Below are 26,209 nucleotides of genomic sequence, written 5' to 3'. Positions count from 1 at the left end.
TAACAGGAGGGATCAGCAAAGAACAATGGAAGCCAATGCACAGGAAAGAATGGAGAACTCATTTTGAGTTAATCAGGAGTTCTGCAGTGGAAGAGAGCAAAGAGGAAGGCCGAGGAAAGGGGAATAATTAACACAAAGGAAGCTGAACTAGACAAAAAGCAACTTCAAACCAAGGGGTAGAGACCTGACAACAATGCAAGAAAAGCTAAAATGTTTAAATTCTAACAGAAATAAATGCGCAAAAAACAGAACACAACAATAAACTGAAAAACAAAACAAAGGACACTTCAGTATGACTTTAGTAAAAAAAAAAAAAAAAAAAAAACTTCCTCCTGGTGTGAAGTTCTAGCAGTGGTGCCCAATCGCTCCTCGAGGGCCGGCATCCTGCGTGTTTTCGTTCTCTCCCTGGTGGTAGTAACAACCTTTTCAGCATGTCAATATTCTTTTTAGCCCTTCTAACGAGCCATCATTTGGTGCAGGTGCGTTAAACCAGGGAGAGAACTAAAACATGCAGGATACCGGCCCTACTGGACCGACATTGGACAAGGCAACTGCTTGGTTTGTGTTTTGGTTCTGTTCTTATAATTGGTGAAAAATCATCAATTTTTCATTTTAAAAAAAACCCAATATATACCTTGTGTGGAAAAATGCTAGATTGAATTAAAACTGAAAAAAGTCGTCACTGTTTTAAATTTAGGTACACATAGGTCTGAAGTTTATTTGTCAAGATATGTAATGTAGTAGCCTCTTGTCTTTTTTTTTTTTAGCAGTTCTTCGAATATGTGGTCCAAAGAGATAAAGAACTTAATCTTCGATAAAGTAACCTGGTGACAAGACAATAAAAAATGCAAGAAAAGCTCAAATGTTTAAACTCTTATCTGAAGTTCTCGCGTTATCTGGGGAGCGTGATCTGTGCGCAGGGAGAACTGCAGGTATTTCGCCATTGCTGTATGAAGAGTTATCTGGCCTGGCATTCAGCTGTCAACAAAAAAACTTGCGGTGCGGGACGCGGAGCTGCGGGGTCGAGGAAAAGCTCGTCAGCTGCTCCTTGAACCAGTATCCACCCCTGTCCCTCCCCGGAGAACACTTTCATGTGAATACAGAGTCTACAGACGAGGCAATTATGTCCAATCTCAGCAAAGGCGGCACCAAGAAGGACACCAAAATGAGGATAAGGGCCTTTCCTGTAAGTGCACACCGCAGCAGGTGCTCCGGCTGTCAGTCGGGCGCTCACTCGATCCCCGCGGTCTCAACTGCTGGCTAAGCGATAGTAGGCCAAACAGCTGAGTGGCATATTCGAGTTGGCTATCCGTAAACAAAGTGCAGTCACCATATGTACAGTCGCTTGTGGTTGTTGTCGCGTAGTTTGGTGCCCAGTTTAGTATAACACCACCACATTTTCAGCGGTTAAGTGTCCGTTTTATTTTTCTAAACGAATAAATAAATGCAACTCCCCCGACGGAAGCTAGCTAATACTGTCTGTCCACGTAGCCGTGGCTAACATTCCCCCCCCCCCGCTCTTCTTGGCACTTGTTTTTAAAGCTTATTGTTTGCAAAGATACAACATTCATGCATTTAGGCTAAGCATGCCATAATAGTATTATCTAAATGTTTAAAAGAATGATGTATCGGTCACATGTCAGAACGATTAGCTGCGTTTCTACAGCTACCAGTGGATGCTAATGACAACCAAGTCCGCTAACCTAAATCCAGTTTCATTGGCATTTTATGTCTTTCTGTTATTTCATGACTGAAATTGTAATATAGGGATTCTGTCCTCGTCCTCCTAACGTTGCCTTTTTCTGCAAATCACCTTAACATCTAATTTTTAAGCTAATTTCATTCTGCATAAGCATCTCGACAGGCTATGGGAGTATTTAGCTTCTGCATACATATTGCGGCTGAACTGGTTGTTTATGACTTGAGTTTATTATTGTTTAGTTACTTACGGTGTTGTGATTGTGACATTGGTTTCATTGTTTGCTTGTGTCGATGCAACCAACTACACACACTAAGTGTAGTGTTGTCCTGTCTAGACAGGATCTCACAGGCTTCATGACATGCATGAGTTTGAGCCTGTTAAGTCAGAAACACACATTGATTTTGCTCTTGCATTATTGTTTATTTATTATTAGTTATCTTTTTAGGCACTGAGTGACCTGGGGGGAAAGTATGCTCTAATCAGGGGTGTCAAACTCCAGTCCTCGAGGGCTGCTGTCCTGCAACTTTTAGATGTGCCTCTGCTGCACCACACCTGAATAGAATAATTGGATCATTAGCAAGGCTCTGGAGAACTGATCTACACAAGAAGGAGGTAATTAAGCCATTTCATTTCAGTGTTTTGTACCTGTGGCACATCTAAGAAACTGCAGGCCACGGCCCTTGAGGACTGGAGTTTGACACCTGTCACTATATTGTTGTTGATCCACAAAATAACTGTAGGATGAACTTTTGGTTGGTAATCCATGTTACCAACAAGAATTTGTCTTGTTGAATTAAACGCACTCACTGTCACTTTGCCTTAACCTTTTTCTACTTTGTACCTGCAAACAAGCCGCTTTTACACATCAACGTACTGTAGCCATGGCATAAATAATTAGTTTTCTTGGAAAAGTATTTTGATGCAACATCTGACCACAATTGTTTGTGACTTATTGCTATTTTACAATCACCAATGGTGAATGGATTTACACCCTACCTTTTTTTTCTTATAAAAGAACACAATAAAAATGCAGTACATTATATCAAAACGCATACATTACAAGAAGAGAGAGAGAGTAGCCCAAGTTTGATCAGGTTTTCACTTTCAGCCATGAAAGTTCCTGCTGGTAGTAAAGAAGACTGCTGTTTTTTGGTCTTCACTGCAGATTCTTTATATTGACAGACTGAAGGGAAAACGTTAGAAGTGCCCTCCACAGCACTTTTTCTAAACATCTACTGCAGTGGTGCCCAAAATTGGTCCTCAAGGGCCGGCATCCTGCATGTTTTAGTTCTCTCCCTGGTGGTAGTAACAACTATTTCAGCATGTCATTGTTCTTCTTAGGCCTCTAATGAGCCATCATTTGAGCCAGGTGCGTTAAACCAGGGAGAGAACTAAAACATACAGGATGCCAGCCCTCGAGGACCGACTTTGGGCACCCCTGGTCTACAGCCTCTACCTGAATCCTTCTTGAAGTCATATCTTCCACTCTAACCAAGATGCTAATTTTGGTTTTCTTAGCCAAAACCAGTTTACTGTCAGTAGTAAAAATCCTTCAGTCAGATTAAATGGAGCTTTGTAATTCCTAAAACGAGATACTAAAATCTGTTGTTTTCCTTAAAAGGTCCTTCCAGTAAAATATCTTTTGATTTTTTTTTATTTGAATTAAAAGACAGCATTGCCAAGAACAACCATCAAATAGTTGTAAGTGTCCACTAGTTAAAGCAGCACCGTTAATTACTGCCAATGCAGGATGAGGGAAATGCTTCATAAAGTCAGTTAGCATGCATTTAGTGTCCAGGGTGTTGTAAATATGATTAATCACAGGTTGTAAACTCAGCAGGTCCATTGTGATTCCCTTTCCCATTAAGAAGGCTTAGAATGATTCTGTGGTCTGCAATTTAATTAAGTGTTTGCCAGCTCACTATTAAAGCTAGTAGGGTATAGAAAATAAAGTAGTGAGGAGAAAAAGGAGCTCTGTGGTGATCCAATAGAATGCAGCAATTGATTAATGAAAAACAGCTCTTGATTCACACAGTGGTATCTGTACGTTTAAAAAGGGAAAGGAAGACCAACAACCATCTCTTATCTATTGTAACAGCATGCCAAACATATGTTAGGATATCTTACAAAACTTTGTGACCTGACTTGACTCAATGCACATTCAAAATAGAAAAAAAGCGCTAGGCTTGTAGCTTAGCTTAATTGTTACTATACTGTTTTATTGCAATACAAATGTGCAGATTTGGCATAAATTGTAGTAATTTAAGTTGAGCTGGGGTCCATTACCAATCAATATCACCCAAACTCCCTTGTTCTATAAAATGTTTAAGTCCTCTGTCAAAGCAATAATGCAATCCAGTGCTACTTGTGGTTGCTGTTCAGTCATTTCATACCATAGAATTATCAAATACAAATTAGGGCATTATACACAAGCAGGAACTGGACGATAACTAAAAACCTCTTCCTGCCATGTAATCTATTTTATTTAATACAGAGATGTGTAAATAAGTAATCAGAACTGATATAGCAGTGAAGAAGGTAATCTTTACTTAACGTTTTTTTTCTTTTTTGTTGGTTTGTTTTATTCTTACAGATGACGATGGATGAGAAGTATGTCAACAATATCTGGGACCTACTAAAAAATGCCATCCAGGAAATACAGAGGAAGAACAACAGCGGCCTGAGCTTTGAGGAACTTTACAGGAATGCCTACACAATGGTGCTCCACAAACATGGAGAGAAACTGTACACAGGCCTGCGGGAAGTTGTCACTGAACATCTCATCAACAAAGTAAGAGCATAGATCACTGTACAAACAGGCCTACACAACTCCAGAAGGAGTCTAAAGGTCAAGTGATGGCAGATTGAATAAAGCATTTCTAAGTGCATCTAGCTGTGTTTTGAAAGCAGGAATCATTTTTGGGAACGTTTACAGTTGTTTTTTACTTTACACCCTCAGTAATGACTTCTGGGTGACAGATTTAACCCGTAAAGCAGCCGTGGTATTACTTGGTTGACCTAAACCTTCTTGGTGGATCTTTCAACACCATTTCCTTCTGATTGGCCAAGTGTTTTTTTGTGTCTTTATTGTATTGTCTAATATTTAATATTCAAGACCAGTCAACATTTATTTCATTTACATTTGCAAAATGACATTGTCTTATCAGTATTTGATGGAAATTTCTGTTGGCTTGAGAATGAGTTGGCAGAAGCTAGAGACCAATTACTACTTAACATAATATAGCAATACAATATCAGCCTCTGAATGTTTCAGAGGTTTTTATACACGTGGAACAAAAATGCACACCAAATCATGTAGAAATATGAATATTTATGTTAGTAACAACACACCAATACAACTGAAATATAGTTGTTTTGTGAGTGCTTCATGCACTGACACCTCTTTACATTGTGTAAGGGTGCAGTTTCACACTTCTACTTTTAATTTGTCTTCTGCATCTTTAACTGACAGTTTGGATGTTTATTTTGAAGTCTGTGTGTTGTTAATTTTGTGACCTTAATCTGTCTTCGGGGGTTCTTAGAGCCCAGAGCTTTGTCACTGCATCTTTTAGCTTCCATTTTGTCGTACTCTTTAAAACTCAGCAGCACGTCATATTTGGTTTATATAACCTGGTTTTTACGCCAGACACGCAGCATCATCTGTCAGGGCATTCACTTAAGGATTAAATTTGCTTCTTTAGATGTATGTTATTCTCACAGAACAAAGATGGCTGTAGTTCTCAGTAGCATCTTTTAAACATTTCAAAAGTAAACTTTTCAGTTTGTTACACAATCCTTGTTAAAATGCAGGACCTGCACAGCAGTTTCTTCTTTCCTATGGCTGATTAGGCAGTTTCCAGGTTTATGAGGGGGGGATGCAGAGAAGCCGTCAGTTGTGTTTTAAGCCATGTAATCGGTAGGATACTTAGAGGCCTAATTATAATTTCGTTAACAGTACGTTTTACAGATTTGAGTTTAGGGATGGCTCATCAAGATTCTTTAAGATGCAGAGCAGCTTTCAGGTACAATGTCTTAAGTTTAGAAAACAAACACCATGCATTTACTAGAGAATAGCCCTTCATTTCAGCAAGACTACTTGATCTACATTAATGTGATTGGGCCCTGTTTACTCAGTCGTGAATGATCTATGACCAGCGTTTCTACAGGACAGCTTTAATATGTTGCTCCAACTTGTGGTCAATTGGCACAAGAAAACTACTATGATGTTCAGACAATATGCCACCTTAAACAAATGGCTTTATCACTTTTTTGAAAGACACATTCTTCAGTAAACTTGCATCTTGTTCATGACAATTTTATAATCCTTTCCTAAAATGCTTTTTTGATTATAGTTGCACATTTCCTAGGGTTTTCATGTGACCCCTTGATAATTTGACCTGAACATGTATTTGTGTAGTTATCGATAATCATGAGGGCGAAAGTAGAAGAAAAGTTATTTTTCTCCTTTACAACCCTAGCACTTTGCTTTGAAACTGCATGACTGGTACCTTTACTGTGCTCTATGCAGATTTCCACACTGACAGCTGTGTGTGAACACAGAGAAGGTTATGGCACAGCGATCAGTACAGTCTCTTTCACAGTACAGTGACCGTCGTTGTAAATGATGAAAAACAATAAAATAATGTGGACAGCCTGTTTTACAGTTTTAAATTTAAAGAAATTGCAAAATATTCCTTCATGGCTCACTTGAAGTGCATCTGACATAAAGTTATAGACAGTATCCTTATCAAGCATGTACAGGAGTTGAGTTCATTTCAGGAACTCTTAGAAATGAGAATTTTGAAAATTCCTGCAATTGGGATATTCCTAGCTGGAGTATAATTAAGGCTCTTCTTAAATAGCAGTGTAAGTTGAACTTTTCCAGCTGTGCATTAATGATTACATTTCAGCTTGAGAGTTATTTGATCAGACTAGATTATGGAATCAACTGAAGATTTTTATATGAAGTTTCAAATCTGGAAAATAATGTAAAACTGTTTTTGGCGCAATAATATCTAGGAATTGTAAGTGACGACTTGGGAGATGCTTTGAACAGCAACACATTTGATCTTGTTTTGCCACTCCACTAGGACTGCTCAGCACACTATTACTCCAATAGCAGCATGTGTAAAATCAATATTTCAAAAGGCTGTTTAGAAGACTGTGTCTGTCTACTATTATATTTAAAGCTTTGCATGGCTGTTAAAACATATTTTCCCTCTATGATAGTGTTTTGATCAGATTCAGGAATACCCATCTGCCTGCTGGATGCAGTCTGACTGCAGGAGATGCCCAGATCTTACACAGATGATGATACTAAACTAACTTAAAGTCAGTCTGTTGGAAGCATCACAACGATACAAGGTTGTGGAAAATCTGGATTTATGATTGCTAATGTTGCAATATTTTACAATAGTACAGGGTTCTGACAATTCTCCAATATTTTGAAACCTTACACTCAACATAATCCATATTTTTCTTTAAAGCATATTTTCTACTGATATTTTACTCTTTGAAAGTTATGTGACCTCAGGGACTGAAAAACTGATTTACTGCTCATAAATATCTGTACAGGCACCAGTAGAGTCAATTGCTTATGAATTACTGATGGAGATGCATTGCATCCTTGTAGTAAATTTGTTTAATTAAACCTTGGACAAATTATAACTTGTAAGACAAACTCTCTATAACTTCAGCCTTTTTAACCTGCAAAATGACAAATTTCTCTGTTTCCCTCTAAGATCTGATTAGAATCCATACAAAGGAAAAGTTGGATCATTTATGTGGTGAAATTGATGTAACAGTGTAGCAGAGGTGATGAATTATGCTAAGGCGGTCTAAGGGGGAGGAAAAAGGGGAAGGTCAGTGTGCCCTGAAGTTTTTTCTCTTCTGAGGCCCTGAGTTTCCAGTGCTGAGTCACGCTGCAGTGTCACCAGTATCAGCCTGCCATCTACCTGACTGCAAGAAAAGCGGTTGTCAGTCAACGGCCAGGAAAGGGGGCAATAACAGGCTGCGCTGCAAACAAATCACAGTTGTCAGACTGTTTCAGGTCTTTTTTTCATTCTTAGATATTACATGTGAAAAGGTTATTTTGTTCTTTTGTCACAGAGACAACAGAAACGTTCTGTAGTACAAACAATGTGAACATTTGTTTTTTGTTGTTTTTTTTTTCTTTCTCTAAGGTACGAGAAGATGTCCTAAACTCTCTAAACAATAACTTCCTCCAGACGTTAAATCAAGCGTGGAACGACCACCAGACTGCAATGGTGATGATCAGAGACATCCTGATGTACATGGTGGGTTGACATGTTGAGTAGTTTCTGTTTTTAATCAACACAACAGTTAAACTGTGTAAAGTAAAGAACATCTTAGGGCAGTGGTATCAAAAGTCAGTCCTCAGGGGCCAGGACCCTCTCCCTGGTTCAACACACCTGGATCAGATAATGGCTCATTAGCAGCAGGAGGTAGCTACTACCATATACCTAAAATATGCCTATTTTAGATAATATTTCTTTTATGTGTATGCATATATTTATTTACATATACACTTTTGTATATTGACATTTTCATATTTATATTTCTCGTTTAGCTTGCACGCTTGTTTTATTCTGTCCACTATCTGCCATGACAGCTTAAATTTCAGACTTGTGTGACTAATATAGGATCATCTTATCTTCATTTTTCTTTTAAATATGACCAGCGTTGCATAACTTGCCACATCCACTTTCTGTGTGATAGACAGTCATAGGGTGTCCTTAATGTCAGATGCATACCCACTAACCTGGTGCTGTGAAATGTTTCCTGTCTGTATATAATGGTCTAATGATGATGTTGAAATGTCCCTCTGAAATCCTTTACAGTTTCTTTGGTTCTAGTGAATGTAGCACTCTGGTTAACTAAGCCAGCAGTAGCATCATTAAGGTGGACTGATTGCTCAAACTCACTGAAGACACACAAGGTGTTGCTGTAGTTAAACTAGAACCACTATATTGCAGTATTGGGAGCAGAATCGTTAATGAAATTTAAAAAAACTAATGTAACAAGTTTGATAATCTTTGCACAGTCAACATCTAATTGGAAGCAATTCTTATTGACTGTATTCAAAGTAATATTGTTGTTAATTTTGGATACAATTGTACCTTTTTGCTGGCTCATTGAGACCAACACACAATGACAATGTAATGGACATCAGGTTTAAAACTCTTAAGTTAGTTTTAGTTTTGATTTTCTTAATTTAATAATAAACAAGCAACTTCTTTAAAGAAAAGGCATTAAAATAATCACACTTCATCACAAACGTACACAGGGGTCAGTGCTCCACTTGGCAACCACTATTAGAAGTTTGTAAATGTTAATTTCAAATCTGTTGATACAAATGGTGACAGTTTTAATTTTGCTAAGTTGTATTAATAAATCATGTTCGACACCGAGTGTAATTCCAAGTTGCATCTTTGGTAAATGCTGACTAGAAAGAATAAAAGTGTGGCTTAATATGTAAATAAATTAATCGGGTGACATTTGGAATAAAGAATGTGTTTATAGGTTTTTCCCAGAAGTGTAATTCCCTACAGACATTTAAAATGTAATAGAGGAACTGTCAGATATTTATAATGGAGATGTTTTTAAGGGTTTGAGGACCAAGCTGGCTTGTTGGTGGAGCCCGGAAGGTTCATGTTAATGTCAGGTTGTAGATTTATCCAGCAGAAAATTATTACAACATGTCCATCATCAGTAAACTGCAAAATTTCCACATTGTCCAAGACTTTCTGTTTTGTTTTTGTGCCAAAGGATCGAGTGTATGTGCAGCAAAATAATGTAGAAAACGTCTACAACCTGGGGCTCATCATCTTTAGGGATCAGGTGGTTCGATATGGCTGCATCAGAGACCACCTTCGACAAACTCTGCTTGACATGATCGCACGGGAGAGGAAGGGGGAAGTGGTGGACAGGTAGACGAGCAACACACATTAAAGATTGCTACCTAATGATTAATTCAGCATGTAGATAATGGCATAAAGGTATGTTTAATTAAGGATGGTATAATTGTGATCAAAGAGAGATTATGTTCATTTGGAGGAAGAAATAAAGGAGCTGTTAAAACATCCATGGCCTTTCTCCCTTTTGGGGAAATCTTTAAAGCTTCTGACATTTTAAAATATTTATCTTCCTGAACCTCCTGCTGTGCGACTACATGGATTTTTCAAAGTAAAGAATGAATTAATATTGAAAAATTGACTGGGGGCTGTTGGTGAAATGAACACTCTCACCCTCTTTAAAATATTTTAGTTTTTTCTTTTATGTTGCTGGGTGTTTTCCCTCAACATTTGGCTTGCTTCTCCTCTCCTTCAGGGGGGCCATTAGAAATGCCTGCCAAATGTTAATGATCCTTGGCCTTGAAGGAAGATCTGTTTATGAAGAAGACTTTGAAGCACCGTTCTTGGAAATGTCTGCAGAATTTTTCCAGGTTTGGATGAAAATTCACTCTTCATAAGTTATTGATTGTTTTGAATTTAAATCAGCTTTTACCTTTGCTGCATCTTCTCCTTTGGGGAGCCGTACACATATGAGAGTATAACACTTTGTACAGATGACTCAGAACATTTGTGAACCACTGCTGATATATACTCTATAAATCGCTTATTTTCATTTAGCTGGAGAGCCAAAAGTTCCTTTCAGAAAACAGTGCGAGTGTGTACATAAAGAAGGTAGAGGCCAGAATTAATGAGGAGATTGAGCGGGTAATGCACTGCCTGGACAAATCAACAGAGGAGCCCATCGTCAAGGTGGTGGAACGAGAGCTCATCTCCAAGCACATGAAGACCATCGTAGAGATGGAGAACTCGGGTCTGGTCCATATGCTGAAGAATGGCAAGACAGATGGTATGGGTTTACACATATAGTATGATTATTATTTGTGAGATTAAAATCCACTCAAGTAAAGTTTTTGGGGGTTTTTTGTTTGTTTTTTAACACAGATTTCATTTCACAAAGCAAATAGGAAACCTTCTACACTCAGTATTTGTCTGAGTGGTTCTAAAGTTATTTTATTTAGCAAAAATACAACCTCTTCACTTCCTGTCAGCACCAGTCAAAAGTCCACATTACCTCATGAACATGAATATTATCATATTTGAATTTTTAAAGATGTACATGAACCATCTTTTTCAATTTGTCTACAAGTTGCTGATGAACATTAAAGCAAAAATTTATAGGTGCATTTATATTTTAGCCCGTATTATGTTGAATCGGTGTGGGTTAGAATAAAAAAAAAAATTGCATTAATTTCAAACTTCCCTCAGTTTTTGTTTTTTTTTTAAAGTTACTGAACTTGTCTTCTAATCATTATTCAATCTTGAATGCCAAACTTGATATTCATGCTGATGAATATTTTATGTTAACACCAGACTGACACTGAAACACCTCAGGAAAAATGCTGATTCAATCTCAGTCAGTAAAAATATTTTGTTCTTGCAATCTGTCCACAGATTTAGCATGTATGTACAAGCTGTTCAGTCGCGTTCCCAACGGGCTGAAGACCATGTGTGAGTGTATGAGCTCATACCTGCGGGAGCAAGGCAAGGCGCTCGTTTCAGAGGAGGGAGAAGGAAAAAATCCAGTAGATTATATTCAGGTATGAATTTAAATGAGTTAGTTGTAGTTTGCTGAAACAAGAATCTGTTTAAGATGGGAGAAGGAAAACGAACTGTATCTAACCACGTGAAAGCCATAAGTGGATTTTAATTTGTTTTCCTGTTAGTTTCATTGTGTAATAAGTTTATTAGTCTTCGGCTACTGTGGACTGCTAGTTTATTTCCCTCTGTTTATTACTGCCTTCTCCTTGCAGGGTTTGCTAGACCTGAAGTCACGTTTTGACCGTTTCCTCCAAGAGTCTTTCAATAATGACCGACTCTTCAAACAAACTATTGCTGGTGATTTCGAGTACTTCCTTAACCTCAACTCTCGCTCACCTGAATATCTCTCGCTCTTCATCGATGACAAACTGAAGAAGGGAGTAAAAGGGGTGAGTTTCTTTTGAAAGCTCCACTTTAACTTTTTCAGAATGTCCCTCAAGTGTTACTGCTAGCCTGGTGTGGCATGGGAACTGCATTAAAAAGTCATCACCTCACTTCAGTTTGTCCTTTTTGGTATCGTCCTACATCGGATTACATGAAATTTTCCTAGAGTTTTTGTGGGTTTGCTCTGCTTATTTACTTTTTTTTTTTCTTTTTTTTTAATAAAACCTATGCTTGAAGGATTAATATAGGAGATAATTAAATTGTGGTTGTGTGGGGGGGTGCTGACCTTGTCCTACTTTAATTCAGCTAACAGAGCAAGAGGTGGAGTCCATACTGGACAAGGCCATGGTGTTGTTCCGCTTCATGCAGGAGAAGGATGTGTTTGAACGATATTACAAGCAGCACCTGGCTCGAAGGTTGCTCACCAACAAGAGCGTCTCAGATGATTCAGAGAAGAACATGATCTCCAAGCTAAAGGTGAGCAGGACTGAGATAAAGCACCTTTAATGCTCTTGAAAATTGTTTTAAGAGCAATAGCGAGAAAAATGAATGACTACCTAAAGGGATCTTACAAAGAATAATCACTGTTGTGTACAATATAGATTCTCAAGATTTGTCTTCAAATAACCAGCTGATTGAACTAAAAACATTAAGTGCTTCTTTAAATGAGTAGATTCAGATCCGAGGCAACTAAGATTAAAGAATAAACGTATACAGTATAATAAATGCAAAATATGCTGTCTGGCTCTTTATGTTTCTGTATATATTGACTTGAAATATGCATCTTTATTTTTTACTGTAATGTCTGCTTTGTGTCATTCAGACTGAGTGTGGCTGTCAGTTCACCTCTAAACTAGAGGGAATGTTCCGGGACATGAGCATCTCCAACACCACCATGGATGAGTTCAGGCAACATCTCCAGACCACTGGGGTGAGGATGCACCACATGCTGCAGCTCAGCCTGTCAGATTAATTGGATTATTTTCTCTCTGTAGTCAGTAGACTATGGCTTGCAGCTCAGTTGCACTCTTCTGTATTTATCACAGTAACAAACTGATGATTAAAAATCGAAGTCTTGCTAGTTTTGCTAGAATTTTTGTACCTACTTTTTGTCAATCTAGTTTTCTCAAAGGTCTGTTCTCAGAGTGTTTTTCCAAAACTGATTGTGTGCAATTTCTGTTTTGTCAAACCTCAGGTTTCTCTTGGAGGGGTTGATCTCACTGTGAGGGTCCTGACTACAGGATACTGGCCTACACAATCAGCAACACCAAAGTGCAATATCCCCCCTTCACCACGTCATGCATTTGAAGTTTTCAGAAGGTTTGTCATTTGTACATGTAACACAATTTAGCTAGACTGTTTTTTTGGGTGGGGGGGGGGTTGTTTGTTTTTTGAAGCTATACCGGTTTTGTTTGTTGTGCTGGGTTTGGCTAAACCATGTGGCTTTCTTCTAACTCTACTAAATAGTTTTGTTTGCCTTTTGTTTAATGCCCTCCTGTTAATCAATGTTTGTTTGGTAAACATTTAAGTTTTTGCTGTATTCCATCAAGCAATAATCAAGTTTTCCCTGGCCATTTAAAGAAATTACTTTCATCATCAGTTTAATTTGAGAGGAAAAGCTTTATTCTAGTTCTATGCAGTCTAATCCTGATGCTGCCGAACTGGCATTTTGTTTACTGCCTTGACAACAGGCCAATGTCAGTGAGTTTCCTTTTCACTGTGTGCAGCATTTTCACCTGTGTGCCTCCAATACTGTGCTGGTGGCAACTTCTTGACTTGATATTGGAAGTTAACTAAAGCATGATTTCCTCTGGTTGCAGGTTTTATCTCGGTAAGCACAGTGGTAGACAACTCACCTTACAGCACCATATGGGTTCTGCAGATTTAAATGCCACCTTCTATGGTCCCATCAAAAAGGTATGTAGGGAGAATCTGTCTGACATCAAAGATCTTCAAACAGGAAATTTTATCAAAGGAACTTAAACAAGAAACATTCGTGTTAGATTTTATATATATTTTGTCTGTCTGTTAACTTTGAGTTAATGTTTTAATTGTGTTATGTTAAATGTTCTGTCACTTCTTTAGTGGGAGTAATGATATTACAATTCTATGTAAAAAGTGTATATTTTACACAGATATTTTTTCCTTTTTTGCCACAATTAGATGCTTGATATAATCAAATTTTAATGTTAGAGAAAACACCAAGTCAATACTAAGATAGTTTTCAAAAGATTATCTTATTTATCAAGAAGAAAAAAACTATTCAAATCATTCTGATTTAAATCAATCATTAATTGTGATCAACTGCTTTTTTAGTAAGCAACGTTAAATTTCCCTTGCATGGGTCAAGAATGGAAAAACATCACTTAAACAAAACTTGTCTGACAACACAATGTAGACCAAAAGTATGTCAAAAAAGCAGCACATTGGTTTAGGGAAAAATTGGTTTGGATAGTTTTTTCTCTTAATAAATTAAACAATCACTTGAAATCAAATTTTTTGTGTTACCGAGCGTAACTTTGTGTGACATTACCATTTGTGAATCTAAAACATTTAGGTGTGAGACGCAAAAAAAGAACTGAAAAGGGGCAAATGCTACTTTTGTGGAACTGTAATTGTTTGTATAAGATTTCATTCTAAAGTTTAATAAATACAAATAATGGGCAGCTCAATTTTTACAAATCAAATGTTAAACTGAATGACACTTTCAAGTATTCTCTCATTTCACACATTTGAAGTTGAAAATGTCTTTTCAGTCATAGTTTAGTGGGTTCTTGTTTGTTGTCTGTATTTCTGAGTGCCTTTTGTAGGTAGTAGGTATTTTTGATAATGAGCCTGTAATGTATGGACAGGAGGACGGGTCAGAAGTCGGAGTAGGTGGGGCCCAGGTGACGGGCTCCAACACCAGAAAGCACATTCTGCAAGTATCCACCTTTCAGATGACCATTCTTATGCTTTTCAACAACAGGGAGAAGTCCACTTTTGAGGTACGTCACACCTTGCTGTCCTCATCACCTCAACATGCACCATGCTTACATTTTCATATAATACCAAGAAATGCAGTTATAAAAGTTTCAGGTTCTTGTCTCTGTCGTAGTAGTTTTGTAATGAAGCTGTTTTCATAACAGGAAATCCAGCAGGAGACGGATATCCCTGAGAGGGAGCTGGTGCGAGCGCTGCAGTCTCTGGCCTGTGGGAAGCCCACACAGAGAGTTCTCACCAAAGAGCCCAAATCCAAGGAGATTGAAAATGGCCATGTGTTTACAGTGAATGACCAGTTTACCTCTAAACTGCACCGGGTCAAAATTCAGACAGGTATGCAGAGTACCATCTTGCAAACAGTGCAGTTTGCTGGATTTAAAACTAAAACTCAGTGTTGATGTGGTTTTTTGAATTAAATTTCCTATTTGTCCATTCACACAAAAGTAATCACAAGATTATCCACATTTATGCATCAAAGCATTTTGTTCCTGCCCTTACTCAGATTTTTATTGAACTCACAAAAGTCCACCAAAATGTTGGCAGTTCTTATGTTTGAGGGATTTAATGAGTAGAGAAAAATATACTAAACCTGCTGATCACTAATTAGACATAATGGAGAAAATGAACCCCTCCAGTCGGCGGCTAATCAATTGGTTCACCACAGATTTTTGTTACTGTCTGTTGTCTGTTAACTTTGAGTTAAGTTCATTCAGTGAGTCAATTATTATATTTTTCCCAGCAATTTCATTGAAATTCACCGTTGGTGTTGAGCTGTATCTTATAGTAATAAAGTGAATTGTCAGACTTACTGGGCTATTGTCATCTTAGCTTTAGGATTGTCTGGGTTTTTTTTAATTTGTTTTAGATTGCAGTAGAAATTTATATTGTCTATTTACTTTTAGGATCTAGGAGAAATATTTTTAGCTAGATTCTGTTCTGTAGACACTGTTTGAGGCAGTGATGAACATAAAACCAGTCATAGAAGGTGCAGAGAAAAATGCATTAAGCATAAATCTTTCCTGTAATGTTCTCCAGTCTATTAAACATGTGGACTGGCAGTAAAGCAGCTGTTCTTTTAGTTGCATTTCATTCAATAACTATTGTGCTTCTTCTTGTAGTGGCTGCTAAACAGGGAGAGTCTGATCCGGAGAGGAAGGAGACGCGACAGAAAGTTGATGATGACAGAAAGCATGAAATTGAAGCAGCCATTGTTCGCATCATGAAATCTAGAAAGAAGATGCAGCACAATGTCCTAGTAGCAGAGGTAAGTCAGTGGCTTTGAGTCCAAAGAGCAGTGACTGTTCATGTAGAGGCAAAAATAAATGATCAGAAATATGAAAATATATTGAGTTCACATTCCCTTCAGAAGGTACTTTGCATTTTCTTCTCTTTAGTGAAACCCCATCAGTATTTTTTGATGTACAGAGTTTTAATATCAGCTGGTTCACTAGAGGGGAGTCACTATTCCTGCCTCTAAATGTGAATGAGACCATCAGTATATTTTTACATAGGCTCATACAGTCTTGAGAGCAGGATCAATTTTAAGTCTGGATATTTGAAAATTTAATATGGAAGATATTTGTGTTTCCAAACTTTATCTAATCCTGTTATTTGAAGAATAAATGTAATCTTTTACAGTGATTTGTGTTTAAGTGGTAACCTTTATGTTTGGATTGCCACATTACAAGTTAAGTTTTTGTCATTTTTTATTACAAATAAAAACACACTCATTCAAAAAAACGAAATTTCACTGCTGGTTGGATCATCTTGCTTCTAGCTTTTTAACTGGACCCAAAATACTTTGGTGGAGTTAAGTAATAATAAAGCATTGATATTCAAATTTTGTAAAATGGTTTTATTAATGATTACAAATTGTTTCATCACATTTCTTTTTAATTATGATTTATTGGTGTTCCAAATTTGTATTATTTTGTTTAAACAGAACAAATTATTTAAACAAAATGATAATCATTAGCATCACAGGGATTTGCGAAGACTAATGTAAAAAGAATAAAACGCCATATGGACAGATGGTCTAAAAATATTAAAACTTTTAATATGGATCAATAAAAACTGTATAAAGATGCTGGATAGTGCTTTACACTTTTTAGTAATTATTGCTGCTTATATTCAAATACTTCAGCAGATCAGCATTCACGTGCCTTTTACTGTAACAATAAAAATCTGTTGGTTTTTTTGGGTTTTTTTTTACTCCTTCCTGAAAGTTAACCAACGAATAGTGCATGTTACAGGCTCAGAATGACGACAGGATAATACGAAATGTAGCTTTTTTTTTCTAATTTCTACTTTCTGTGTCTCCACAGGTCACACAGCAGTTGCGAGCACGATTCCTTCCTAGTCCAGTAGTCATCAAGAAGCGCATTGAAGGACTCATTGAGAGGGAATATTTGGCAAGAACACCAGAGGACCGCAAAGTGTACACTTATGTAGCATAACCAGTAAATCCACTGAAAGCTAGCTTCAAGTTGAAACTGAGGGCCTTGTTTTTGTGGACTGCTAAGTGTTTGATGAACTTTGGAAGTGCTCTCATCATTCGGGACACACTGGGAAGCTTAACCTTTCTTCCATAAACGTGTTTTAAAAAGAAAAAAAAAAAAGAGGGAAAATCATGCAAAAGATGGCGAAGTTTTCTAGCAATATTAGATTTCTTCTGCTGAAAGAAATGAAAAGAGGGGAATATAGTTTTGTAACAAACACACACAAAAAAAATCCTGTTTCTTGTGGCCTTTGGAGAGACCTGTCTGTTTGCCAATTAGCTACACGCAGTGAAGAATAGCAAACACGGGGCTACATGGAGACGGAGAAAACATCTGAACTCACTCCCCTGTTTTAAATGTTGATGTCAATGTGTTCTGTTTGTGTTTCGTGGCACAATAATGGCTGTACAGGTTGAACAGTCTTGGCCTTTTCCTCACAGAGGAGTTTTAGATTTAAATAAAAAGATTAACTGTGGTAACTGGTGCAGACCTGCTTTACAACCACGGCAAAACACATACATTTTGAATATTTCAGTAACAGTGATAGTTTAATTTATTTTGAAAGTTTGACTGTTTTGGGGTTTATTTTACATCCATAGTAGAGTGCACATCTCTCGCAGCTGACAAATATTCAATGCCATTTTCAGTAACGTGGCCAAGTCTGTACTGGTGAGTAGAGCGATCAACAGCTGATGCTTTAAAGCATACGTTTATACTGTGGCTCCATCGTTGGAATAAAAGGCCTAAAAGTCAACAAATGTATTGCTTCTCGTGGCACTTTTTTTTTTTTTTATATATATATTTTTTTTTTTTTTACTTTAGGCCTGTGGTGTGATCAGCCAAAATTGATCTCTTCTATTGGAAGGCTAGTTGCGTTGCAGGTTTCCAAGATTTTATTTCCAAATACATTTTGAACAGGTGGAACCGGTTACGCACCATGCTCCAAATGTGTACAAATTGTAAAATAATAATTGTACTCTGCGAAGGTGGATTGTACAGGGCCTTGTTTTCATCATAATAAATGTAGAGATAAAAAAATTTGTTTGGTTTGATTGCATGAGATTTAAAAAAAAAAAAACAACATTTATTCGATTTCAGGGAGGATTTGAAATATTTCCTTCGTTACCTGTGTAGTTGGTGTAACAAAACACCTAGAACTTAAATCCATAAACTAAGAAATTTAATTTGATTTTTGGATTGTTATTTGTACTTTGTGTTCATTTGAGTTTGTGGTATTGCCACCAGCACAGAACTGAACTGGTCAACTGGAACTGGTACATATGGCAGGCAAGTGACTTTCAAAATGTTTTAATAGAGCCATAAAGCCTTTGAGTTGCAAGAGGTTTAACTTTGCAGGGTTATAGCAGAGGTTGATGAAAGACCCACAAGCAACGATGGATACTGCAATGGATGGAGTATGAAGAAAACGTGAAAAAGTGCATTGGCATTAATGCTTTCAGTATATGGTTTACTGGTATGAGAATGGTACCAGTATGCCATACAAATGATTAAAAAAAATTATACAATACATTTTTGAGATCTAATGTATACATTGACATGCAATTTTACGAGTTTTGTTCCAATAATTCCAATTTAGAAACAAACTTTTTAGGTGAGTATTAGTTTTTCTTTTTTCTCCCGTTTTTTTTTTTATCCCTACAAAGGACTAAATAACTGTAATATATTTCCACCTATCAGCAAACAGTGCTGATCTTTTATTTCATGAGGTCATTTACAAATTGACCACTCTCCCAAGATTGCGGATCTAAAGCGCCTTATCATTTCTGGGTGTACATCTAACTTCTCTTTCATAGGTTTTAATGCTCTTGGCAAACAAGGTCTTAAATTTCCAGGGTTAAGAGCCTCCCGTCAACACGTCCCCTACGCATTTAAATCTGTCCAGGCCGTCTGCTGTCTCCTTTGTCCTCCCATATTGTGGGACTCATGCCATCTGCTCTGTTATCATTATTATAGGCGGCTTTGGATTTAAAGTCGCACCTCTCCTTGTGCTCCCTTTCGCTCAGAGTCGACTCCCCAAGCAAACTGCAGGCTATTTTCTCTAAACGCTGCAACGAAGGTTCTTCCCGGGGTTTTTTTTCTTCCGTTTTTGTACTTTCTGGAGTGAGTACATTTCTTTTAATTCTAACGTTGTGCGGTTGCCTAGTGACGTCAGTGTCCCAGTAAGATCCCAGTCTCCCTCGTTTCCCCCACTTTAGAAGGCTGTGGAAACAAATCAGGATGTTTTACACCCCTGAGTGGGCTTACTGGAAACACTGCTCAAACTTTAAGCTCGGAGCCCAAATGTAAGGAGAGTGGACCCGACGATGTGGCGAAGAGCCGGGGATGAAAACGTGGACTCCGGAGCTGACACAGCCGAGTGAGTATCAGCTTTAGCTTGCGGCTAAACGCGTAGCCGAACAAATTCGCTTTCTAGCCCACAATAGACCTTAATTTGCCCGGAAATCCACATAACTGGCTTAAACTGTAAAAGCCCCAACTATTTAGAGGTTTCTAAGACCTTCTTAGGGCTTTGAGTACCAGATTTTTTTTTTCCTTTGTCGTCTTTTCCTATAATTACACTTTTTTCAGGTCTTGCAAGCTAACAACAGATAAAATGTTGTCATGGTGACCGCAGCAGCGGGCTGGGTTCCAAACAGACGTAACCACAAGATGGCGTCAGATCTTCGTGTTTTGAATAGCTTCGACAGAATTGCAGATGTTTTGGTGTTTCATGAGACGCCATTGAGCCATTGATAGACTTTCTGTTGCACCTTTGTTACTTTAATTGTAATAGTAATAATAGTTGTAGTAAAATCTAATTTAGTGATTTTGTTAAAACTTTTATTTTAAGCTTTAGTGAGCTATTCAAAATGTAAAAATATTTTCTTCATTGCAAAGGGAAACTAAATGTGGTTGTAGAGAGTTATTGTAGATTGTGATGGCTGTGGGAAGGAAAGATCTCTTGTAGCGGTCTGTATTACTGTGGCTTTGTTTTTCTAATGCTGTCTCATAAAGAGGAAGGTCAGGGTTGTCCGTAATTTTCTTGATTTTATGTAAAGTCTTTCTTTGTGTCATCATCTCCAGAAATTCCACAGTCGTCCCCAAAACAGAACCAGACTTCTTTATCAGATTGTTGAGCCTTTTCAGGTCCCTGGCTTTGATGCTGCAACCCCAACAGATGGTGGCAGCAGCATCTTATAGAAGACATGCAGCATCTTGTTGCAAACCTTGATGGATCTTAGTTTACTCAAGAAGTACAACCTCTACTTCTTTGCCCATGAAGGACATAGATTATGGTCTAACCCGATTTCTCCTGAAATCTATAATCATATCTTTTATTTTTTTCACATTCAAGATGAGAGGATTGTTGCCCACCATGACACAAAGTGGCCCATCAGCTCTCTGTAATCAGCTTCCAGTCCATCTCTGAGACATTGTTGTGGCTTTGATTAATGCGAGTATTTAGAAATGACGAGATGCTACTCTGTAAGGTTTTTTTTATGTTTTTGTTTGCAGGTTTTAAATTAAATATTTATTAGTAATCAAAATAATGATTTTACTATTTTACTATCCATCCATCTAACAAACCAAATTATTTCAAATTTTGTTAAATCATTTTTGAGTTCATTTTCAACATTACTTCAATATGCCAAATTATTAAATTTGTCTTATTTTTATTTCATTAGTATTTATTTTAGTTGTACTGTATTTTTTTAAAAATGCTCATTGTGATATATTGTGCATTAAATGCTTTGTGTTTATTCTTAAACACATAAGATGTGATCGTTTTATGTGTTTTTTCAAAACTTTTATAGCTTAATAGGCAATATTTAAAACGTATGCAGCCAAAAAGGCTTAGGTTGCCAGCCTAGATGTTTTCACTTGCAGGTTTTTAACTTTTTTATTTCCAATATTATCCATTTGTACATCATTCTAATTTATTTATTTTATTAAACCTTATTTAATTTATATGTTAATTGTGTTAACAATCAAGCTTTGCATTTGTTTTTAACCAATAATATGACGATCCGTTTTTTTCTTTCTTCTGCCCAGTAACTCTTCTCATTATTTCACTTGTTTCAGATCTGTCAGCAGCAGAATGTCGTCGTCTGCTAGTAAGTATTCCTTTACTCATACAGGAATAAAAGAATTTCTCAAAGGACTTTTTTACTCTTATAAACCTTTAAAACATGTGTATGTTTGAGTTTGTTATTGTGTGCGTCTTTACATAACTTACATTTATGAATTTTTATTAAAATGACAGGAGATGTGAAAGTATACTTCTTCAGAGCCTATGCTGTTCTCCTAACCCATAGGAAGTTTATTCTTGTCAAAAGCAATACTAAACATATTGTGTTCCGCTGAATTCATGCAAACTTGTGGCATGCTGAGGATGTGCGTTTCTATTTTATTTAATCCTTGCCTTTCGGGTTTGGTTTTCATCCTAGGTGAGCTCATGAGCGGCCGGGCCGCGCAGCAACGCCAACAACAACTCTTGCCGATAAACCTGCATCTGCTGTCCAACCCTGGAGATTCTTTGCTTCTGCAGCAGACGCTGGACCGCCTGCTGCGCTGGCTGTGCCCAAGCCTCCGGATCTTCCATGTATCAGAGAGGGCTTCCCCCTTCAGAGCTCACACTCACCTTCGTCCTGTGGCCGGTGAGGATTTCTGCTGTCCCTCATCTTTTATCGCAAAAGATTCAAATAATTGTTCAATAGCAAGGAGAAATTAAGGAAATTGAGAGTTTTCATGGCTGCAAACAACCGATATTAAAGAAAATTAAGTGGCACATTCTCTAATCTTCTGTTGTTTATTTAACTGTAATTCAGTGTGATTGCTTCTGCTTTTTTTTTGTGACTGATTAAAATCCAACCTTTGCCTAAATTTTTTCAGACTACCCTTCTCTGGCCATCACCTTCTTCCTCCACGAAGCCTACGGAGAGGAGCGGATCCTCAAAGTCCTGGACTTCTTCCAGCGCCCGCCCTGGCAGTACCATCACACCGAGAGCTGCGGCAGCCGAACCAGAGGGATCCACATCACTTCCAGCAGTTCCCCATCCAACGCCCTGCTGCGGCCCTACCTCCTGCCAAGCAGAGACTTTTACAGCCTGGGGCCCTGCATGCCTGTGTGGGGGGTGCGACCCGTGCACTGTGGAGGAGAAATCCTGCGTATAACGCTGTACAGCAGCTATGACAACTATGAGGACGCTGTGAGGTTCTACGAGACGATTCTGCAGCGACAAGCCGAGGAGCAGAAGGCTGGTTTCTGCTGGTTCACCCTCCACGCAGGTTGGATTTAAGTTCTTTTAACCTACATTTAAGCGAGAAATCAAGCTACGGATTTTAAATGGTGTCCCACAATATATTCCTCCTCTGTTTTGTTTTGCTTTGTCACATGTGTGCCTGCTGCTCCCTTTTGTCCTTGCTGCATAGAGCCTGGTCTCTGCCTTCAACTGGCTTTAAAACAGCTGTCTCCAGGGGTTGGAGTGGAAGCATGCAGCTCTGCTGTGCTGCAGTTCAGTGTGGAAGAAGTGGGACAGCTGGTCCCCCTGTTGCCCAACCCCTGCGCCCCCATCAGTAATACACGCTGGCAGACTGAAGACCTGGATGGTAACAAGGTTCTCTTCCAAGTGAGTTTAAGAGATTATGAGTTTAAAAGTGTGTTTTCTAAATTTCATTGTTATGAGCAGTGCATACACGAGTGTGACTGACAGCGCTAAGACCCTACTCCTGGCTCTGATTGGTTGTTTGTGACCAAACTGTGTATTTCTGCAGATGGCAGTAGAGCCACACAGAGGAGGCAGAGGAGCTTAATATCTGTTTCATATAATATTGTCAGTACATACAATATTGTATGTACTGACAATATTTAAATATAAGAAATATTTAAAAACCTGTTTTGGTCCTGTGATTATTCAGCTGGATCTGGTTTAGATGTCAAATATGACACTCCTGTTTTGTTTTTATTTATTCTGTTTTTTTGTTTTTACAAAGTAAATCTACCACAGGCCACAAGCTGTGCTAGAGAGATTATATTGAATTAACTCAAAAGGAGCAAATATCATGTTTCCCAAATAGATCAGACTGAATGAATCTCTTTAAAAATGGGGGGAAAAAACACATTTAAGTACTATGCTTAAATTTAAACTCCTGGGGTAAACTACAGTCCTTCTCCTCCTGTGCTGCAGGTGAAGGCTCCAGCTCAACCTCGTCGACCTCTGACCTGTGCATTCCCTCTCACCTGCCTCAGTTTGCCACCTCAAGGAGTGCAGCTCCGGAGCGGCGGACACGGAAACGGTTTCCTGCCATGCGGCCTCACCGCTTCCCTGACGATGCAAACTCACAGGCAAGGTAGGTAGTTACAGATTGGACTCATTTTGGTTTCCTTCCCACCGTTTATAACAGCAGTCTGTCTATTAACAAAGTTAGGTTGAGGTGGACCGACAGGCCAGATGTGGCCCCCGACATGAGTGCTTTCAGCCCTGATTGTGGAATTGAGCTTGAGAGGGCCATAAAAAAATCATTCAGAGGGCTGTAAATGGCCCCTGGGCTGCACTGTGGAAGCCCCTGATCTAAGCCGTTAATTGCAGCTCTGAACTAATATTTTTCTGTATCCTCACTCTGCTTTACACTTCACAACATTCTCCCTGACCTGTCTACTGTGATCCTGTTTCACTAATGTTTAACAAACGTTGGAGGCCTTAACAGAACAGGTGCTTCTGCATTAAGATTAATTGACTGTATTGGATTTCGAAGTATCAATGTAAAGGAGGCTGAATACAAATTCATCCCACATTTTCTCCTGTTATTTGCAACATTTGATGTGACCCTACTGATGTGCGTTTGCCAGGAATCGGACCTCGCAGCGAGCCGGGTCTTGAGAAGCTGCTTGGAGGATGTGGAGGAGCAGAAAGTCTGGGGTCAGGCAGCTGCTGCAGCACCCCTCCTGGAAGCTCCTGTTACTCATCCCAACGCAGCAGCCCCGCTCAGCTCTCCACCTCCAACCACCCCGACTCTCCTCTGCGCCCCTCCGTCACCCGCTCTCTCTCCCATCTCCTCCTGGAAGAAGAAGAAGAGGAGACCAACGTCGACACTGGAGTCGCCATCTCTCCCCTCTCGGACACCGCCGTCGCAATCATCACTCGCTCCTCCTCTTGTGACCTCTTGAGGACTCGTAACTTTGCGAAACCTTCAGTGGTTGGGGCTTCACCTGTGGAGCAGCGGGCCAAGGAATTAACTAAATGTTTGCCACAGACTCATATTAACCATCAGGCGCCCTCTGGTGGCTGTAAAGGTACAGCAGAGGAGAGCAGGACCACTGCAAGGGGACAAAGGCCTTCACAGAAGCTGTTGGCAGAGAACAGCACATCGACAGAACTGTTGTCAGCATACATAAACCATGAGGAGCCAGTCGATGAGTTCTTTATCTGATTTCCCGTCACATAATCTGTCCACAGGTCACAGTGGTGCAACCTGATAAATGAGGGCCTGTTCTGGAGAACAAATCGCAGCAAAGTACCTCGGCAGGCGACCTGCTTCACCCAGAGGTGTCTGAACCCTTTAAGTGGCTTTACTGGTCTTACTGGTTCATGTTTTACAACAATGACACCCTCCAGAGATCCAGCAACTTTGAGATTATGTTAGCAGAAAAGTACTGACTGTTAAGCTTTTGCACAGTACTTTACAATAATATTCACCTTAAAGTTATTCTCATTTTCTAATGTTGCTATCATGAACACCAATGCATTTTATTTGGATTTCAACTGATAGACCAGTATAAAGTAGAGGATTATTGGGAAATTGAAGACAAATTATGATTGTTTTACAATTTTTTTTGTCATAGATAAAAAAAAGCATCAGCTCTAACCAGCATCCCTTTTACTGCTGAATGGAAGAAGTCCCACAGCATGATGCTGCCACCACTGTTTCAATATAAGAGTGCTGTGCAAGCTTTCCTCCACTGTTTTGCATGTGACCTTCTTCCACATGTTCACTCTGTCTTCTTATAACTTGTCAAAAAAAAACAAAAAACTTTTGTCTTCCCTGCTCTTCCTGTATGGGTTTGCAGGTGTGCCATATTCTTTCCATTTTCAGATGTTAATTTCTGTTAGGAATTACTGGGACATCATTACTGAAGGAAGAAAACTTTGTGCCTGCAGGTAATATGATGATGCAGCCTTACTTATAAAGAGTCATGGAAATTAAACAGCAATGGTTGTGAGTCCATATGACAACGGTCAGGTATGATTGATGAAGCCAGTTTATACCTCAATAAAATGATACGTATATAGAATAAAAGTAGTTTTTAACTCTCTGATAGAATTACTGGGACATCATTACTAAAAGGAAGAAAACATACAACAATCTTCAGTGTGGAGGCTGTTATGAAAAGAAGACTCAGTGATGAGTATTTAATTTGACAGAGGAAGTATAAAATGTGTAATAAGTTGTTTAAAAAGAAACCATTTTCTATGGAAATATGTCTGTTTAATATGTATGTTTAATGCTAATTCAAACACTTTTTTGTCTTGAGCTCAACTTTTCCAGGTACAAAGAGGAGCCTTCTGCTTTAAGACATAGAGCAAGTGTTGTAAACGATAAGCCACTGGTTACAGGACAAACTCTGACCACTGTCGCCTTTGTATTCCTAATATGAATAAATGATGATGCAGGAAAATCAGAAAGAAATATTTTGTTTTTAAAGAGAAATCTAAATCAACAGGGGAAAGCTTTCTTGCTTCTTCAGTGTGAAGTACTTTGAAGTCTTCTGGACTAAATGCTGTACAAGTAGATGTCATTTACAAAAAACAGAAACTGACCGCAAGGGCCTGATTAGTGCTCTAGTCTTAACAACTCTGTAAATGCTATTTTTTATATTTTTTTGTTTGGGTTGTCACAGAAAAACACACAGGGTTCCCACAGCTCAAGTGGAATATGAAACATGAGAGGTATCTGTGTGGATTTCTCAGATGTCTGCTATTTTTGCCAACTGTTTAATTTTTTTACTGAAA

General features: G+C 38.4%; 2 protein-coding genes across 3 annotated transcripts; both read left to right on the top strand.

Annotated features, from left to right (window-relative positions):
- Window positions 1–930: 930 nt before the first annotated feature.
- cul3b (cullin 3b) lies at window positions 931–18,237 on the top strand. 2 transcript variants are annotated; one of them, XM_032545490.1, is made up of 16 exons: window positions 931–1,186; window positions 4,296–4,493; window positions 7,885–7,998; window positions 9,491–9,651; window positions 10,052–10,166; window positions 10,354–10,582; window positions 11,188–11,333; window positions 11,547–11,723; window positions 12,025–12,195; window positions 12,542–12,649; window positions 12,914–13,038; window positions 13,539–13,635; window positions 14,571–14,705; window positions 14,847–15,033; window positions 15,819–15,964; window positions 17,025–18,237. In XM_032545490.1, the coding sequence occupies exons 1-16, from the start codon at window positions 1,124–1,126 to the stop codon at window positions 17,154–17,156; spliced, it is 2,304 nt and encodes a 767-aa protein (XP_032401381.1). In that variant the 5' UTR covers window positions 931–1,123; the 3' UTR covers window positions 17,157–18,237. The 2 variants fall into 2 exon arrangements, with proteins under 2 accessions (XP_032401381.1, XP_032401382.1); XM_032545491.1 differs by lacking the exons at window positions 931–1,186; window positions 4,296–4,493 and adding an exon at window positions 7,127–7,751.
- Window positions 18,238–19,089: 852 nt separating this feature from the next.
- On the top strand, window positions 19,090–25,875 carry fam124b (family with sequence similarity 124B). The gene is made up of 7 exons (XM_032590410.1): window positions 19,090–19,575; window positions 21,282–21,313; window positions 21,647–21,856; window positions 22,092–22,487; window positions 22,632–22,828; window positions 23,387–23,549; window positions 24,049–25,875. The coding sequence occupies exons 1-7, from the start codon at window positions 19,523–19,525 to the stop codon at window positions 24,627–24,629; spliced, it is 1,632 nt and encodes a 543-aa protein (XP_032446301.1). The 5' UTR covers window positions 19,090–19,522; the 3' UTR covers window positions 24,630–25,875.
- Window positions 25,876–26,209: the final 334 nt, after the last annotated feature.

Source organism: Xiphophorus hellerii, chromosome 18 (genome assembly GCF_003331165.1).
Source record: "Xiphophorus hellerii strain 12219 chromosome 18, Xiphophorus_hellerii-4.1, whole genome shotgun sequence".
Lineage (NCBI taxonomy): Eukaryota > Metazoa > Chordata > Actinopteri > Cyprinodontiformes > Poeciliidae > Xiphophorus > Xiphophorus hellerii.
This window is presented reverse-complemented; position numbering and strand designations above follow the sequence as displayed.